This window comes from Schistocerca serialis, chromosome 1, assembly GCF_023864345.2.
Source record: "Schistocerca serialis cubense isolate TAMUIC-IGC-003099 chromosome 1, iqSchSeri2.2, whole genome shotgun sequence".
In the NCBI taxonomy this organism is placed as follows: domain Eukaryota; kingdom Metazoa; phylum Arthropoda; class Insecta; order Orthoptera; family Acrididae; genus Schistocerca; species Schistocerca serialis.
The window spans coordinates 1248986800-1249005370 of record NC_064638.1 but is presented as its reverse complement, the minus strand read 5'-3'; the positions used below and the strand labels follow the sequence as shown (position 1 = coordinate 1249005370).

The following is an 18571-nucleotide window of genomic DNA, read 5'->3' as shown; positions in this document are numbered from 1 at the left end:
TTCATTCTTGTGAACTTTTGGTTTTATCACGATATCTTGCTTTTTCCTTTCTGTTGATGGACATCACTGCAAATGGACCATTTTCTTCATCACTCATATTCAACTGGAACTCTTCTTTGACAAGACATTCCGTCAAAGTTTCCACGTTTTGTTGACTAGCTGGCACACTGTCCCAAGCTGTTTTAAATGTATAATATTTTGATGATAATGAAGCAATGACTTTCGCCATTACAGCTACATCTGAAACCTTTCTCCAACCTTTCTGAGTTGTAATGCTAGATTTTCAACTTTAGTTACATGTGCAACTACAGAATCATTTGCTTTCATCCGATATTCATGAAAATGTTGAGATATTGTTAGTTTGCTGGCTTCTAACCATTGCTCATGTATTGATCTCAACTTGTTCCATATTTCGTGGGCTGTTACACAAACCAACAGACTTTGCATTTGTGTATGTCTACTGATGTGGAAATCAGAAACATACCTTTTTCATTTCCTTTTGTCCATGCTTTCAAGGCGGGATCATCGTCTTCATTAGGCTGACCTCGAGTACCAATTACAACACAAGAATTCCGTAAGCCTTTAAGACTGCAGTTATCTGGATTTTTCATGACTGATAATTTTTTGCATCCAGCTTTGAGATGTGTTTTGAAGACACTTCTTCAGCCATTGCAGATTTCTTCTCTCTTCTTCTCATCTGAACACGTCACAGTCGGCAAACCGAAAGTTTATATGAAATAACAACTTTCCTCACGCAAACTGAGTGATGCTTGGGCCCATAACCTGATGTGGATAGTGGAGGTTTGCTAAGAGTGATTAATAAAGCTGTGTATGAACTTATTTTATTAATTAAAATAACTGGCTTTCTTTACAACGGCTGACTTTACACATGCAACAAAACAAGACAAAGAATACTACTACTGCAAAGAAGACAAAGATAAACAGCTGCGCCCACATAAATAAACTAGTGGTCAGAATGTGAGCGTAAACAAGAACAAGAACTGCAAATACACGCAAATGCAATTATGCAAAACCTTTCCAACAGAAATTAACAAATCAGGCAATAAAATCAAATCAATATGGAATGTTGTTAGAATGAAGATAGGAAAAGTAACCACTGGTGCAGGCAGTATTACTATTAAAGAGAATGAGACCATCTTAATCAACAGTACACAAGAAGCTAATGTATTTAAGAACCATTTCTTAGGTGCAACTGAAAAAGAAATGGTGAGAATAGATCCAAAGAAAAAGCCACGCAGTGCATGGAAGAGTCAGTTTTGAGAAATCTTAGTCAGATTAATTTTCACCAAACAGCCTCTTGCGAAATACGGAAAATCATTAAATCTTTGAAAAATAAACGTAGATGACATCTCTAACAAGATATTAAAACAGTGTGGAGCAGTTACAGCCGATGTTCTGATCACACATGTAATGCATCACTAACTCAAGGTATTTTCCCAGGCAGTTTAAAATATGCCATTGTCAGGCATCTCTACAAAAAAGGGGACACTACAGATGTCAATAATTTTTGGCCAGTATCCTTGCTTACAGCATTTTCCAAAACTGTCGATGAAGTAATGTACACAAGAGTGGTTAGCCATCTTAACAGTAATGGGATACTTAGTAAATCACAAAATGGGTCAAATGGCTCTGAGCACTATGGGACTTAACTCTGAGCACTGTGGGACTTAACATCAGAGGTCATCAAGTCCCTAGACTTTGAACTACTTAAACCTAACCAACCTATGGACATCACACACATCCATGCCCGAAGCAGGATTCAAACCTGCGACCATAGCGGTCGCACGGTTCCAGACTGCAGTGCCTACAACCGTCGGCCACTCCGGGCCGGCAGTAAATCACAGTTCAGATTTCAAAAATTCTGTTCCACTGAGACAGCAATATACAATTTCACGGCCCACAAAAAAGAGTCTGTAAATAGTAAAATGCCGACAATAAGAATTTTCTGTGACTTATCCAAAGCATTTGATTGTGTGAACCATGACATAATGTTACACAAATTAACAATTCTATGGTATAAATGGAACAGCATAAGAGTGGTTTAAGTCATTTCTACAGAACAGAAAGTGAAAAGCTTTTTTTTATATAGTGTAAGTGAGTTAAGGAAGTTTGCCACTGCATCTAATAGGGATGAAATTACATTAGGTCCACAAGCTGTGACATGGTCACAAATTGAACAGTGACCCGAATGTAGAATATATTTCCTTTACTTCGGGTCTATGGTCACAAAACACATCTGAAGATGCTCATTAAAGACCCAAACCAGTAGCCTGATGACCGAAAATTTGTGACCATAGGTGTGAAGTAAAGTAAATTTATGTATTAGGTGTTCCACAGAGTTCGATAATGGGTCTCTTTCTGTTCTTGACATATGTGAATGACCTCCAATCTTATCTGAAACAAGAAGCTACACTGACACTGTTTGCTGATGATACAATCGCCATTGTTAATCAAGTAAAAGAAACTCCGATAAAAATTATACAAATAATGTCTTTGGAAAAGTTATTAATTGGTTTTTTGCAAATGGACTTGCTCTGAACTTATTGGGGGGGGGGGGGGGGGGGGGCAGTACATCCAATTTTCTACTGCAAGGAGTACAGTTCCTTCAATAAATGTAACGCATCAACAGAAGTCAGTAGCCAGGGTAGAGCATACTATTTTTGGGTGCACATATAGATTAGAATCTCAATTGGAAAATTCATATTTTGGATCTCCTAAAGTGACTAGGTTTAGCAACTTTTGCAATCAGAATAATTGCCAATTTTAAGGCTATAAAAATTAGTAAGTTAACATTACTTTGCATACTTTCACTCTCTGATGTCATACAGAATGATATTTTGGGATAACTCAACACTTCGGCAAAAAGTATTCACTGCTCAAAAGAAAGTGGTTAGAATAATGTGTGGAGCTCATAGTTGCACATCTTGTAGGCACCTGTTTAAAAGATTAGGAATTCTTACAACATCCTCACAGTACATTTACTCAGTAATGAAATTTGTTCTCAACAACATGGACCAGTTTAAAAACAACAGTGATATTCATGATTATAATACCAGAAGAAAGAAAGGCTTACACCATCTACTTAACCTATCTTTGGCACAGAAAGTGGTAAAATATGCTGCTGTAAAAGTTTTCAATAAATTACCAGATGAAATAAAATGTCTGACAGACAACAGCAATAGTTTCAAAAATAAATTTAAATCGTATAGATGAATACTTGAATAGGAATCAATAAATCTACAGGTATAATATATGCATTTTGTGTCGCTGAAGGGAATGGGGTAAGTAATAAAAATTTTAAGGTTAAAAAAAAAAACTTGATTCATGCATGCATTTCTTATGCATTTAACACATTCCACATCATAACAGTTACCATAAGATTGATCAATGGAACACGTAACTAACTAACTTGGCTTCAGTATGCTGGACAAAGATTTCACTGGCAGAACATTCAGTATAGCCTTCATCCTTTTACTGTGTACTATAAAACATTGGATTTCATCAAGTCAATGCTATTGAGTTTTATACACAACTGTGTCTTCAACAAGAGCAAGTTTACAGTGTCTATATGACACTCACATTTTAAGTCCAAAAGACCTTGCTGCTTGCCGAAACTCATATTCCAGGAATGCAGACATTTTATGTTACAGTAGAGGATGTAACAAAATTCACAAATATGATAAAATATCAACATGAAACTAGTCCTACATTTCAAAAAACAAAGATGATGTGACTTACCAAACGAAAGCACAGGCAGGTTGATAGACACACAAACAAATACAAACATACACACAAAATTCAAGCTTTCGCAACCAACGGTTGCTTCATCAGGAAATAGGGAAGGAGAGGGAAAGATGAAAGGATGTGGGTTTAGCTTGAATTTTGTGTGTATGTTTGTATTTGTTTGTGTGTCTATCAACCTGCCAGCACTTTCGTTTGGCAAGTCACATCATCTTTGTTTTTAGATATATTTTTCCCACATGGAATGTTTCCCTCTATTATAGTCCTACAATTCCTGAGACATGAGTTAATCTTTTTTTTATTTTTTCTTACCAAAAAATTCATACAAGTTCACCCTGGATTTCGAAACAAGGCCTCTATCACCACCATGAAGAAATGTTCATCATAGCTATCTACAATAACCAATGGTGGCTTGGAACAATTCTGGAAATCACTGATGAACATAGAGATGCAAAGGTCAAATTCCTGAGATCAAGTGTATCAGTTTATTTATCATCACATCATGCTGATGTTTGCTGGATCCTGTATGAAAATACTTTAATGACTGCCTGTTCCTAACGAAAGCACAAGCAATGGTTGTTTATACACTTTCGGATCATATATAGTATTCTCCGATGATAGCAAGTTTAAAAGAATGAACACTTTTTAGACTCACTATAGTTGACATAACTGTCCCGAGACAATCAGCAACTAGCTAATACTTAATGCATTTCTCATTCATTCTTCAGCCTCAGTTGTATATTTTTAAGTATGTGACATGTTTCGATCACTCTGTATCATCTTCTGACATAAGTAGATGCATCAGCAACCCATCTTGTCTGTTCAGAACCTCGCATAACTCAACCTCATACGAGGTTATAAACAGGCAAGATGGTGGCTGACACAACTACTTTGATCTGAAGATGATCCAGAGTGATTGAAACATGGCATGTATTCAAAAATGTGTAACTGAGATTGAAGAGTTAATGAGGATTGTTTTAACCATTTTAGAATTTTATGGATGTATTTTATGAGAACTGAAGGTCATTTGTTGTAAACCACCTAAGACACACAAAATGGAATGAGTGTTTCCATTTACATTCTTTCAATTTTTAAATCATAAATGAAACAAACACCCTTCTAATTTTTAGGTTTCAGTACCTAAGTTGGTAAAAACGGAACTCTTATAGGATCACCTTGTTGCCCATTTGTCTGTCTTTTGGTCTATCCATCTGACTGTTAAAAACCCATTTTCTCAGGAACAGGAAAATGTATCATGTTGAAATTTATGTCACATTCTAAGATCTACAATCCCTTGGCGATGTAAAACATTTAAGCTTCCACATCAATGCAATCAATACATGTGGCCATTTATGTTACATATTTTGATATTCACAAACTCATTTGTTGCAACCTATAGAGCACTTCCCATTGACCTACAATCATGAAACTTGCCAAGAAGCAAAATTTCATACTACAACCAAAGGTAAACAACCGCAAATTTTAATTTGTAATTATGTCACTAATTTGTAATTACATCACACAAAATGAATTTTTTTTGTCATTTGTTGTCAACGTGACTGTCTGTCTGTTTGTCCATCCGTCTGTTAAGGCCCCTTTTTCTCAGGAATGTATGTACATATCCCGCTGAACTTTATGCCAAATGTTTGGATCTATGGTTCCTTGGTGGTGAAAAAAATTTACGTCCTACGTCAGTGCAATCAGAAGATATGGTAATTTATGTCACATAATTTGACACATGCAAACACTCTATTTGCAACCGATAGGGTACATCCAGTTGACCTAGATCACGAAATTTGGCAAGAAGTAAGGTTTAACAGTACAAGTAATGGGGGGGGGCGGGGGGAGGGGGGGGGGAACAAAAGCTTGTTAATTTCTAATTATATCATACGAAAAAGTATTTTGTTTGTCATTTGTTACCTGACTTCAAAATTAAAGTTAAAACATAACATCCTTGAACTGATGGGACCAATGTCTTGCTAGCATCAGTGTCGATAACAAGCAAAAATGTTCGAGACTGGATGGGTATAGATAATTAAGTTTGAACAGAACCCTTAGTGTGCAAGTCCTACTCACCTACCTACATCTGCTCAATTTTTTTACATTGAAAAGTATGACAACAGGCGTTACATGAAACAAAAACTGAGGTGTTGAAACTTGTGACCTCTATGAAAGTTCTTTTCTGGGCATCATTTGAGAAAAGAATGTGTTGGGTGTCGCATAGCTGATGTTTTCAGGAATCATCCCTGTTGGTATGAAACATCATTCTGTTCAAGATACCTCATAATGTTTGAGCTCAGAAAAAGTGATACAATTCTGTAATGGATGGACGTCAAATATTACTGGATGATAATTTTGTTGAAACTTCTGCTAACCACAGCTGATGATACAAGAAAACAAACACCAACACCTGTGACAAATAAAACCAAACCCACAACACAACAAAAACCCCACAAAACAGCAAAACTCGTAAACAACAGATCCAAAAAAACAACTACTTACCGCAAACAAATTCTGGCACTACACACTAGGTTAGCCACCCCAATCTCGCGCACACACACACACACACACACACACACAGAGAAAGAGAGGGGGGGAGGGAGGGAGGGAGGGAGGGAGAGAGAGAGAGAGAGAGAGAGAGAGAGAGAGAGAGAGAGAGAGAGAGAGAGAGAGAGAGAGAGAGACCTCCCAAACTATCCACAACCTACCAACCCCAACCCCCAAACTTCACCTCCCCCCCCCCTTCCCACAAAAACAAAAAATCTGCCAACAAATAAAAACCACAAAATAAACGAAACTCAACCACATATTACAACTCAAAAACTACTGCAACAAAACAGACCCTCTGCAACATAATCATAAATCAACCCCCACCCAACCCACCTAAAACAACAACCATTACACACAAACCCCATCCCCCTCACACACAAAACTCCCTCAACTAACCGCCCTTGGCCTGTACATCTTATTAAATGCCCTCAAAATATCACAAAAAATACAATACTCCCCAGGGACGCTCTTCCGCCAGCAATATTCATCTAAATGAGATTGCACGTTAGAAGAGAGCCTCTTCCCTTCCCTATGACTGATTTAACCACACCCAAAACCACTCTATTGTATTGGTACATGCCCCAGTTTCGTAATTTTTGAAATCTAAACCATGATTTACAAGTAAACGATCACAACCCCTCTTCCCCAACCCCCTATATGACGAAAAAGCATCTGACACTACAGTACTCCCCGCCTGTATATAATCTTCAATTAACCCTAGCAGTTCCCTCTTAGCACACCCCTCCAAAACCCTGTAAACACAATCACATAGCCCCCCCCCCCCCTCTCCAAAATAACGGCTCCACACCAATAATCCAACTGGATAATTATCCCTCCCATACTTTCTCTTCCCAAATTGAGATTCATCTATCTCAACCACCACCCTCAGCTCACCCAACTCACCCCTATACTTCACATATTTTGAACACCCTTCCCAACAAAAAGAAAATCAATCTAAAACCATCCTCTCACTCACTCCAATCTCATGCGCGCAAAAACTGATAGAGGACCTATCACATAAATAATAAGTCATCAAAACATCTCTCTCATGGCCAACTTAGATTTCTCGAACCACGTACTGCATATGATGGTGCGCCAAAGATTATCCTTTCGGCACCGCCACATATAACAGTACCTGGTCTGATAAAGCCGGAACTCTTGCCAACCTCCTGTTTTCCCTGCACACACTACATTTCACAAGTTTTGCTAACAGTGCGAACATCTGGAGAAACGTGATCAGAGACATCATGTCTTCGCCCCAGTTATGAAGGCAGCCTCGAGCTATTGTATTTAATAGTCATATCATACCTAACAAAAAAGGCCACACAATAAATTAAATGTCTTAACGCATGACAAACAGCAAACCAATAACACCAATCGACAATGCAATCACATAAAAAAAAAAAAAAAATCATCACAACTGAAACCAATTTCAATTTTTCAGTCACAGACACTCAAAAAACTTCACTCTGCCACCACCAAAGCTCAAATGAACCCAATACATCATATAACAAACACAAACACACACAAAACCACTACCACAACCAGAACCACAGGACATCATAAACCACAAGTAGGGGGCACCTACAAACAGAACCAATTTTGTTGAAACTTCTGCTAACCTTCTTGCACACAGATGTGATCTCTGTTTTCTTCCAACCACTCAGTCCAACCTTATGTTCAAGGTATCTACAGAATATTATGCTTACAGGAGGGGCTAACTAATCATCAAATGATACAAAGAACATGATAAGGATTCAATCAATCCTAGAACTGTTTGCAGTGGTGCCAGAATTAAACTGGGGCAGTACTCCTGCATCTTCCTTTCTAAAAAATCATTTAAAATCAGAACTCTGCATTTACTCTGCTACCCTCAGTTTCAATTCTTGCATCATCCATGAATGCTTGGATACTAAATTTGGTACAATCAACAACCTTTAAACATGACTAGAATGTGTCAGGATTTTGGACAAAGTTTGCTGATAATATTCTGCTAATATGATAGTTCAAGGCCTCACACATGGCTCTACAGACAGGCAAATATGCTCGACTCGGAACCTCTCCATAGCTCCTTGCTTTGTCAGGGTTGACAAATTTCCCCAAGTGAAATTTCCCTTATTTCCAGACACATTTCATCATTTTTCCCTGACACATTTTGAGATCTCTATAAGTTTACCAAAAAAATGTAAGGACTTCTGTATTTCTCCACTGTGTGAGCAAAAATCTCAAATACTAACATCAACATCTTTTGTAATGAACTGTTTTTAGATGGAGAAAGCAAGCCAAACTATATATGTGTTTCGTTGAGAATTAAGACCACTGTTGTTATTTGATTCCAATAAAACGAAACACATCTGGTGACAAAAATACATATTTCCTTGGAGTCGCAAGACAGATTTAAAGTACCTGCACTGATTTCAGAAATAATCTCAGAAAAAATAAGCCTCTTCAAATAAGTGTATAAGGCAGGGAAGAGTTGTATAAGCCAATGCTACAGGTGACTAGCAATGAAATGCTGGTTCCGCTATGTATAGGGTGGCTGACTGACAAGGTTCAGAAGGAAGGTTAGCTCACTCACTCCATTTTAAAGAACCACATACTGCAATATTGAGGGGAGACAAAGATGAAGAGGGAGATGTCAGAGTAGGAGGTCACGATAGTACAATGGTAAGCCCAGTGCAAGCTATAGCTCAGAGAAAGAAGATGAGGACAGACTAAGAACTAAAGGTGGATCGAAAGAAATAGAAATGAATAGTACAACTAAGAACTAGCATGAGGATATAAAAAGTACAATCAATAAAGAAAATAATTAAATCAGGCACAATCAATGGAGGAACTAATAGAGATAATAAAAAAATTTTAAGACACATTTAGACTAACTCTAGAGGTACAAATATTGTCTGAAAAATGAGAGGCTGTAGGACTGGGTCTCTATCAGACAACTGATTTTCCAGTCTCTGTTTTAACTTAGCCTTCACCTCTCAATGATGTGAGGAGTCACCAGAAATAGCATCTGGTTCACATTCCATGTTAAACTGTAGGTCCCCTTACCTTGGATGAATAACTGTGGTAGGTTAGGAGCATTAAAGTCACCAAAGTGGTGTCCAATAGAAAGACTTGCACCACATCATTGAGCTACACAAAATTATTATTATTATGCACTCTAACTCCTCAAGCAATCATGTCATCCTGCACAGTCAGATCTGCTTCGACCTTTTACACAATGATACAACAGACACATGCAGCTATTATGAAAAGCTTTGAAGCAACAGTGAGAAAACATCATCATTTATTTCAAAATCTTTGTTTTACCTCAAGCACTTTACAGCAATGAAAAGGATTTAGCCAAGTCAACTGTTTGCAAGGACTGTCCCCAAAGAAAATGGTTAGCAAGTATTTATAACATTGTTTTCAGATGACAGTAACATTATAACAAGAGCCAAATGTCCTGTGTTAGACAGAGAAGGAAGAAACTGAATGTAGGCCTATATAAAAAATAAAATTTCTAGGTATGAGTCTAGATCATCAGTTGAAGGAGGATGTACACAAAAGTGAAAAGAATTACTTCAGCATGTTATGCAATTGGAATTCTAACCCACATAAGTAGCACCATCCATTTCTGAACAGCCTATTTCATTGAATCCTTGGCTATGGTATTCCTAATTTTTGGAAACAAATCCTCAATCTTTTAACTGTATTTTAGCTCTAATGCTGTTAGGACTGTGTAAAACACACACACACACACACACACACACACACCAGGGGATTACAGAAGCATCCAATTACACCCTTCTGCTTAGACCTATGACAATATCAATATGGCAGAAATGAGCGTTCTCAGCATCTCCAATATGGTGCCAATAATGTCAGTACATAAACACAACACCAAACCTGAAAATACACATCAATACAACAATATCATCTTCAACCAAAAACATAATCAAACTAACGGGACACAAGTGCGGGAAATTGGGGATTTTATGGTGGTGACAAACTAAATACAAAGATATAAAAACCCACACCACAATCCCAAACCACACAAAACAACGATAAAAAAATGATGAAAAACAACACAAAACTCCCACATTCTGCCCCACCCACAAAATCCACAGGAATCAATCACTTCCTTCCAGCTACAAAGTTCAATTGCAATTATCGATACTCCAAAATAAAAACCTACAACTACAAAAATTAGAATTGGACTGCAACTATCAATACCACAAAACTAACACATAAAACAACAAAAATCAAAATCAGGCTCTTCCCTTGACCTATATAGGTCAACTAAAGCACACTACATCAAAACATGTACATCTACAAAGACAAAAATTTGAATTGGACATTTCCCTTAACCTACATAGGGTCAACCACAGCTGACGATACAAAAAAACAAACAGCAACACCTGTGACAAACAAAACCAAACCCACAACACAACAAAAACCCCACAAAACAGCAAAACTCGTAAACAACAGATCCAAAAAAACAACTACTTACCGCAAACAAATTCTGGCACTACACACTAGGTTAGCCACCCCAATATCGTGCGCGCGCACACGCGCACACACACACGCACACACCAACCCCAACCCCCAAACTTCACACCCCCCCCCCCTTCCCACAAAAACAAAAAATCTGCCAACAAATAAAAACCACAAAATAAACGAAACTCAACCACATATTACAACTCAAAAACTACTGCAACAAAACAGACCCTCTGCAACATAATCATAAATCAACCCCCACCCAACCCACCTAAAACAACAACCATTACACACAAACCCCATCCCCCTCACACACAAAACTCCCTCAACTAACCGCCCTTGGCCTGTACATCTTATTAAATGCCCTCAAAATATCACAAAAAATACAATACTCCCCAGGGACGCTCTTCCGCCAGCAATACTCATCTAAATGAGATTGCACGTTAGAAGAGAGCCTCTTCCCTTCCCTATGACTGATTTAACCACACCCAAAACCACTCTATTGTATTGGTACATGCCCCAGTTTCGTAATTTTTGAAATCTAAACCATGATTTACAAGTAAACGATCACAACCCCTCTTCCCCAACCCCCTATATGACGAAAAAGCATCTGACACTACAGTACTCCCCGCCTGTATATAATCTTCAATTAACCCTAGCAGTTCCCTCTTAGCACACCCCTCCAAAACCCTGTAAACACAATCACATAGCCCCCCCCCTCTCCAAAATAACGGCTCCACACCAATAATCCAACTGGATAATTATCCCTCCCATACTTTCTCTTCCCAAATTGAGATTCATCTATCTCAACCACCACCCTCAGCTCACCCAACTCACCCCTATACTTCACATATTTTGAACACCCTTCCCAACAAAAAGAAAATCAATCTAAAACCATCCTCTCACTCACTCCAATCTCATGCGCGCAAAAACTGATAGAGGACCTATCACATAAATAATAAGTCATCAAAACATCTCTCTCATGGCCAACTTAGATTTCTCGAACCACGTACTGCATATGATGGTGCGCCAAAGATTATCCTTTCGGCACCGCCACATATAACAGTACCTGGTCTGATAAAGCCGGAACTCTTGCCAACCTCCTGTTTTCCCTGCACACACTACATTTCACAAGTTTTGCTAACAGTGCGAACATCTGGAGAAACGTGATCAGAGACATCATGTCTTCGCCCCAGTTATGAAGGCAGCCTCGAGCTATTGTATTTAATAGTCATATCATACCTAACAAAAAAGGCCACACAATAAATTAAATGTCTTAACGCATGACAAACAGCAAACCAATAACACCAATCGACAATGCAATCACATAAAAAAAAAAATCATCACAACTGAAACCAATTTCAATTTTTCAGTCACAGACACTCAAAAAACTTCACTCTGCCACCACCAAAGCTCAAATGAACCAAATACATCACATAACAAACACACACAAAACCACCACCACAACCACAGGACATCATAAACCACAAGTAGGGGGCACCTACAAACAGAACCAACTCATAAACTAAACTCTGCACTGTAATGACGTCACACACAACAAGATCCTTGCGTCACGGGTCAAAGCAGATGGGTGGGATCGGATGCCTCTGTTGACCCAACACCAGTATTATTCTGTTTCAAATTCCTGGCATTCTAACTGACCTTTGCACCATCTTGCAAAGCATAATACCTAATAATAAAAAAAAAAAGCTTGAAGATTCTTTCCTACCAATGGGTAAATGTTCTAATCTGCCACACTGTATTAAACACATGAAATCACTTTTCATTTAGGATAACTCAAATGAAATATTAATCAACAAATAATTTTACTCAGTTGAAGAGTATATGTTTGAGACTGACACTGCAGATTAATAAAAAAAGAAGTGATGATGGAATGAAAAAGCAGTTACACTGTCACATGGTTCTCATATTCATATAAAGAAATATGCCTTGTTTGTGTTGTGTGCATTGGTCAATACAACAAAAAATTATATATATAATGTAATATTTGAAATTACTGAAACATTTCATACAGTAAACACAGAAATTTTTATGTCCAGTTTGTTTGTCTATTTATTTGTATATTAATGTTGGGAAGGATGGCACTGTCATCAGTGGTCACAGGGTCGTTTCACTGTCGTAACACTTCTGGAGCCAGTGCCACAAGTTCCTCAAAAACGACGTCGTCGTCTCTCCCTCTCTCACACACACACATACAAATGTAAATCCATCTGATGATGGAGATTTAAAACTGTGAAACGCGTCGTGGAGATAAAGAAACAGTGACTGGCAACAGTAAACTTGTTGTTTCATTAACAGCCAGGGTAAAGGCTAACCTTCGCATTTACAGTAATAATGTTTGTTTTGAAGAAAAATTATTTATTTATAATGACTTATGCAAAGTAAACGTGTTACAAACTTGGATGCTTGTGCGACATTTTGATATTTTGTATTTACGACTTAAAAGCGCACGAAATGGTTACAACGTAAATGGTGAAAAATGATTAAATCAAACAGGGAGCTACACCAAAATTCGTAATCTGCCTATTACATGATCCGTGCTGAAACCGTACAGATCTCTCTTCAATATAACTGCGATGTTACTCAATCACTCTAGAACTACCGCTGCAGCAGCTGTTTGAATATCAAGCTGAAGTGTCGAGCGATGAATATTGTCGTTGAGATCCTCACCTTCAGCCCTGTCAAAAACCTGTCGTGTGCCGTACTCTTGAGTTCTTCTGAAGGAGGCAACAGCTTCCATTTACCCTCTAACTCTTTCTTCAGGTCTTCCAAATTCTTGTTTACACTTTTTTTAGTGTCTGTCCTGATAAACAGACGAGAAAAATTTTATTGCACGTAAATAGAAACTCCTACGACAGTTACGCACATGTCAGGAGTATTTACCATTTGCTATCCATATCCAAATTATATCAGAAAACACAATTTACGTCAAAAAAGTTCCTAACCATAATTATTTACGTCAAATAGTTAAAACACAACAACTGCCATTCATATCAAATTCATCGGCGGGCCGCGGGAATCTGTTTTCAGTGTCTTTCAGTGTTACCAACCAAAGAGATAAGTATTTATCTTAATTTAATTATTTGATCTCCATTAAACCATTTACTCGTTACAGTGTGATAACAGATATATTAATGACATAATATAAGCTTTTTTGGGTATAATTAATGTTTAATATCAGTTGTACGATAGTATCGACTGTTAAATCTTGTACTTTCCAGAATGTAAAATATCGATTGTGATGTACATTGCACGTTAATGATAGGTGTTATGATAGGTGTTAGGAAAATGCTTCTGGCTTCTTTATATTGTGGGCAATGGTTTGTGTCTCCATGTGTCGTATCAGCAGAGTTCCAGGCAGGGCATTGAATTACATGTACTCGACATAGGTGTCCCGAGAATGACTCTTTGGGAACAGTAACTATTAATTTATCCTGGCCTTCACAATAAATATCGTTCGGTATTCGATAATCGATAGTGCACTCTATTGCACAAACATACTGCATAGCAAGGCAAAGCAAATAAATCTTAACAACAACTGTAAATAACAACAATAACCACCCTGAGAGCGCGAAAGTTGCTTATTTTCGTCCATGGCGTGTGCTGTGGTCTCGTCACAACTCATGGTGTAATTAATGCAGAGACAGTTTATCAGCGTCCGTAAATTGTCTCAAACCATAATATATGCGGAATTAATGGTTGAATTTGGACACAATCACATCCTTTGATCCGTGAGTTCTGATGCTATTTGACTTGTCATGTATCGAGCACTGTTTTGTGAATGATACGTCGATATTCCGAAATAGTGTCCTTCGACGGTCATTCTTTTGCCATACACTGTTCCATGTGTGACCTGACAGACCTCTAATTTTAGATAACCATAAAAATCCCATTCAGCAATTTCAGTGAAACAATTCAGTTTTGTTATGTAAGACGTTACGTTAATATAGCAGAATGAAATACATTCACATAAATTTTGAAATTTAATTTGAGGAAAACTGCGCATCTAAACAGAAAGCTGCACAAAATGTACTTAACATTACATGATAATGCTATAACAACGGAAGTGGCTTGCACTCTAAAGTTTACTTTTTGGTTTATTATTATAATATACTGTTCATGTAATAGTAAAAACATAAGCTACTCCCTCAAGACAGTCAAAAATAAAAATTACTCTAGCGTCAGTACTTTTTAGGTTTTTAATTTCCTTCTGAAAAGCCTTCTTTGTAGCCACTGCAGATTTTTTGTCAAGCATTGAAGCTAGATTGGCTTCTTGGAGCAATGACAAACATAAGGTGTCTTCCACTTATTTTTTGGTGCACAAGTGGAGAGTGTTTCGCATTTTGGCCACTGTGTATGAGAATCGCGCCTTGAGACTCTACTATGCCTGCTACAGGAATAACACCTACACCAGAATATCTTAACATAATAACTGAACTTTATTTGATCATTAGAATGCTAACTAGAGAGCTCGTGAGGATGAACATTAAATACAGGTCTTGTGAGACTAGGACTGTGAGAACACATCAGTTATGCTTAGTGAGCTCGTTTGCTTGTGTGATAGGTACGTTGTACAAAGGACTCCATCATAGATACAAGGTAAAAAACAATGAATAACCATCATATGAAAAGTAGCAAAGAAAAGATTAAAAGTTCTGCGCAGCAAAACACAGCGCTCCATGCGGAATGCACAGAGCTGCTTGGTGCAGTTGCGAAAATTGACACTTGCACTCTGGTTGACACTCTCGCACTAACAAAACACAGGCCAGATGATGGTTGCAGTCAGTACAACAGCCCCCTCAACAGGAGTGGAGCACCATCTTGAAAGAGTGCCAGAAAGTGCAAATGACGGCCAGATCTCATTGTGCAGTATGGTACAGAAGCTGCTGGCAAAGGCGGTGCAGTTTTCCGGTTCAATTCTGGGGCACAGGCTGCTGCAGGACCAGGCGGCGGAGGAGACAGTAGTTGTTGGCCTGCAGGTGGTGGTGATTCATTGAACATGTAGGCCAGCTTAACTCCGTCGATGGTGACAGTGGTATGTTTTCCATTGAAGGTTAGGTTAGTGGTTAGTGTTGTTTAACGTCCCGTCGACAACGAGGTCATTAGAGACGGAGCGTTAGCTCGGGTTAGGGAAGGATGGGGAAGGAAATCGGCCGTGCCCTTTGAAAGGAACCATCCCAGCATTTGCCTGAAACGATTTAGAGAAATCACGGAAAACCTAAATCAGGATGGCTGGAGACGGGATTGAACCGTCGTCCTCCCGAATGCGTTTTCCATTGAACAGACTGTCAATGGTGTGATCTCCCCTGCTGACAACCTGATGTGAACTAGTGAAGGGGAGCTGGAGAGCCACTCTGATGCCATCACTAAGTAGCTTCATATGTCAGCATGTGCTGAGATCTGTGTGTGTAAACAGTTCACCAGTACCGTATATGGATGGCTGTGGCGAGTGTCCTCTGTGCTCTGTGAGACATCCAACGAGTGTAGATCTGTCAATCTCTTATCCCAGGGCTGCTTCTATGAAATTTCAGGGTAGTCTCAGTGTTTCCCGATATAGTAGATCTGCCAAGGAAATGCCCAGGTCTGGTCTGTAGGTGGTGCGAACCTGAGCAGGACAACTGGCAGGGTCTCAGTTTGCCCAGACGAATGGCATATCAGGGCTGCTTTCAATGTGCGGTGCCATCATTCCACCATTCTGTTGCTGGTCGGGTGGTATCTGGTCATCCTATGATTGCTCATGCCACAAAGTGCTGCAAATTTTGCGAACAACTTGAACTCAAATTTTCTGCACCAGTCAGTTGTGACATGGAGAGTGTAGACAAACCTCAATATCCAGTGTGTTATGAATGACTGCGCCAAGGTTTCAGCTGAGATATTGACTATCAGGATTCCTTCAGGCCAGTGAGTGAATCCGTCGTCACAGTTTAGCAGGTAATGCTGGCCGTTCGAGGGCAGTAACACTCTGACGACGTTTGAACGTTGACATGTATAAAGTGCACTATGATGTCGGGGAAATTACCTACTGGAATATGATTGTGTTTGCTAATCTAACTGCGATGGCACTGTAGACAACACTTTTTGCACTCTCTCAAATTCTTTTTTACCCATGGCCACACGAAGCAAGCTAGAACTTGACGGAGCATGGACCTTGTACCTGAATGGCAGAGGTTGTGTAAGGATTTGAACACTTGCTGACGGAAGTTAGGAGCAAGTATGCACGTGGCTCGGCTGTAGACTCATCACAATACAGTTATTCGCTGTTGCCAGGAATGCCCACGAGTTGTAGCCGTAATGATGACCGTGTGTCTTGTAACAGGTCTTAAAGCTCTTGATCTGACCTCTGTTCTTCGGTGAGTGCTGTGTAGTCCATTATAGAGACACTTCCAATGTGAAAGATGCAGTCTGCCACAATGTTGTCCATACCTGAGATGTGCTGGATGTACATGGTGAATTGGGCTCCATACTGTAGGTGATTGTGTTGTCGTAGTGAGCAGTTCAGGTTATTTTGCTGGATGGTGAAAGTCAGCGGCTTGCGATCAGTAAATATTGTGAAAGCGCAATCTTCAACAAGAGGATAGAAGTACTTAGCTTCATACATCACCAGTAATTCCCTGTCATATGTGCATACTTTCTTCTATGAGGTGGTCAGCTTTTTAGAAAAGAAAGCTAGTGGCTGCAAGGGCTCATCAGTATGTTGTGAAGTACACAGCCTATTGCAGTCTGATCGTGTCTACTACCACAGCCATCAGTGCTTTCGACTCAGGATGTGCCAACAATGCCACATCCATTATCCCTTGTTTAGTCTTCTCAAGTGCCGCGATCATATCATCTATCCAAGTAATTGATAAGTTGCCTTTAGCCTTCAGGCCCAACAGTGTAGATGTCAGCAGCTCTTGAACTTCAGCTGCATGCGGCAGGTACCATCGATAAAAGTTCAGCATGCCTAAATAGTGTCTCAGTTCTCTGTATGTGGCTGATCGGGGCAGCTGGCGGGTAGCCTCAACATTGTCCGGCAATGGTAGTGAGCCTTATGGGGTAATGCTGTGGCCTAGAAAGTCTATCTGCAACTGTCTGAAGACACATTTCGCCATGTTCAGCACGATTCCGTGTTCACTCAGCCATTGAAAAAGCACGCAGTGTCTTTTGGTGATGCGGAGAATGCTGTTATCTAGGTTTGTGAAGCAAAACAACAGACTATGCAGCACTGCATCAATGTACCTCTGCCAACCTGTTCCGCATTCCGGAGGCCGAAAGTCATAAAGTTGCTCTCAAAGAGGCTAAATGGCGTAATAATGGCTGTCTTTGAAATGTCCTCATCACCCACCGAAATCTGTGTGCAGACCTTGGCATAATCTAGTACAGTCTACACACAAGCACCGCTCAATCCATAGTTGTAGTCTTGGAACAGAGTACTGGGTATCTGTCAGGAATCATGTGGGTATTCATAGCTCTGTAGTCTCCATATGGCCACCTCGATTCACATTTCTTAGGAATGAGGTGCAGGGGCGAAGACTGGGGACTGTCAGACAGACGCTTAATGCCCTCTTTGATCATGTCATCTAACTCACCCTTCACCATTATGGTGCTAGCCTGCAATGTCGACAGGAGATTGGCGGCCCCTCAGTTGTCTTGATGTGATGGACAGTGTTGTGTCAGACATCCTGAAGTATGGCGTCTCAATTAACTCTGGAAAGTCTTTCAGTAATGTGTAATATTATATTCATCACCCACAGTGGTTATCAGCCAGGCAGATTGG

General features: G+C 39.3%; 2 protein-coding genes across 4 annotated transcripts in view; one reads left to right on the top strand and one right to left on the bottom strand.

The window, feature by feature from the left end:
• LOC126419338 (uncharacterized) overlaps positions 1 to 13838 on the bottom strand; it is a 111457-nt gene extending 97619 nt beyond the window's left edge. Inside the window, exons 1-2 of the mRNA XM_050086525.1 lie at positions 13699 to 13838; positions 13486 to 13618 (exon numbers count right to left, since the gene is read on the bottom strand). Coding sequence (XP_049942482.1) covers positions 13486 to 13618; positions 13699 to 13712 — 147 coding nt within the window. The 5' untranslated portion in view covers positions 13713 to 13838. The remainder of the gene's footprint in view (positions 1 to 13485; positions 13619 to 13698) is intronic.
• A 232-nt stretch (positions 13839 to 14070) lies between these two features.
• The window catches only part of LOC126419346 (rh5-interacting protein-like), a 157791-nt gene continuing 153290 nt past the window's right edge, over positions 14071 to 18571 (top strand). For all 3 annotated transcript variants that reach the window (XM_050086542.1, XM_050086534.1, XM_050086557.1), the window contains exon 1: positions 14071 to 14546. The gene's annotated coding sequence lies outside the window, so the exon portion shown is untranslated. The remainder of the gene's footprint in view (positions 14547 to 18571) is intronic.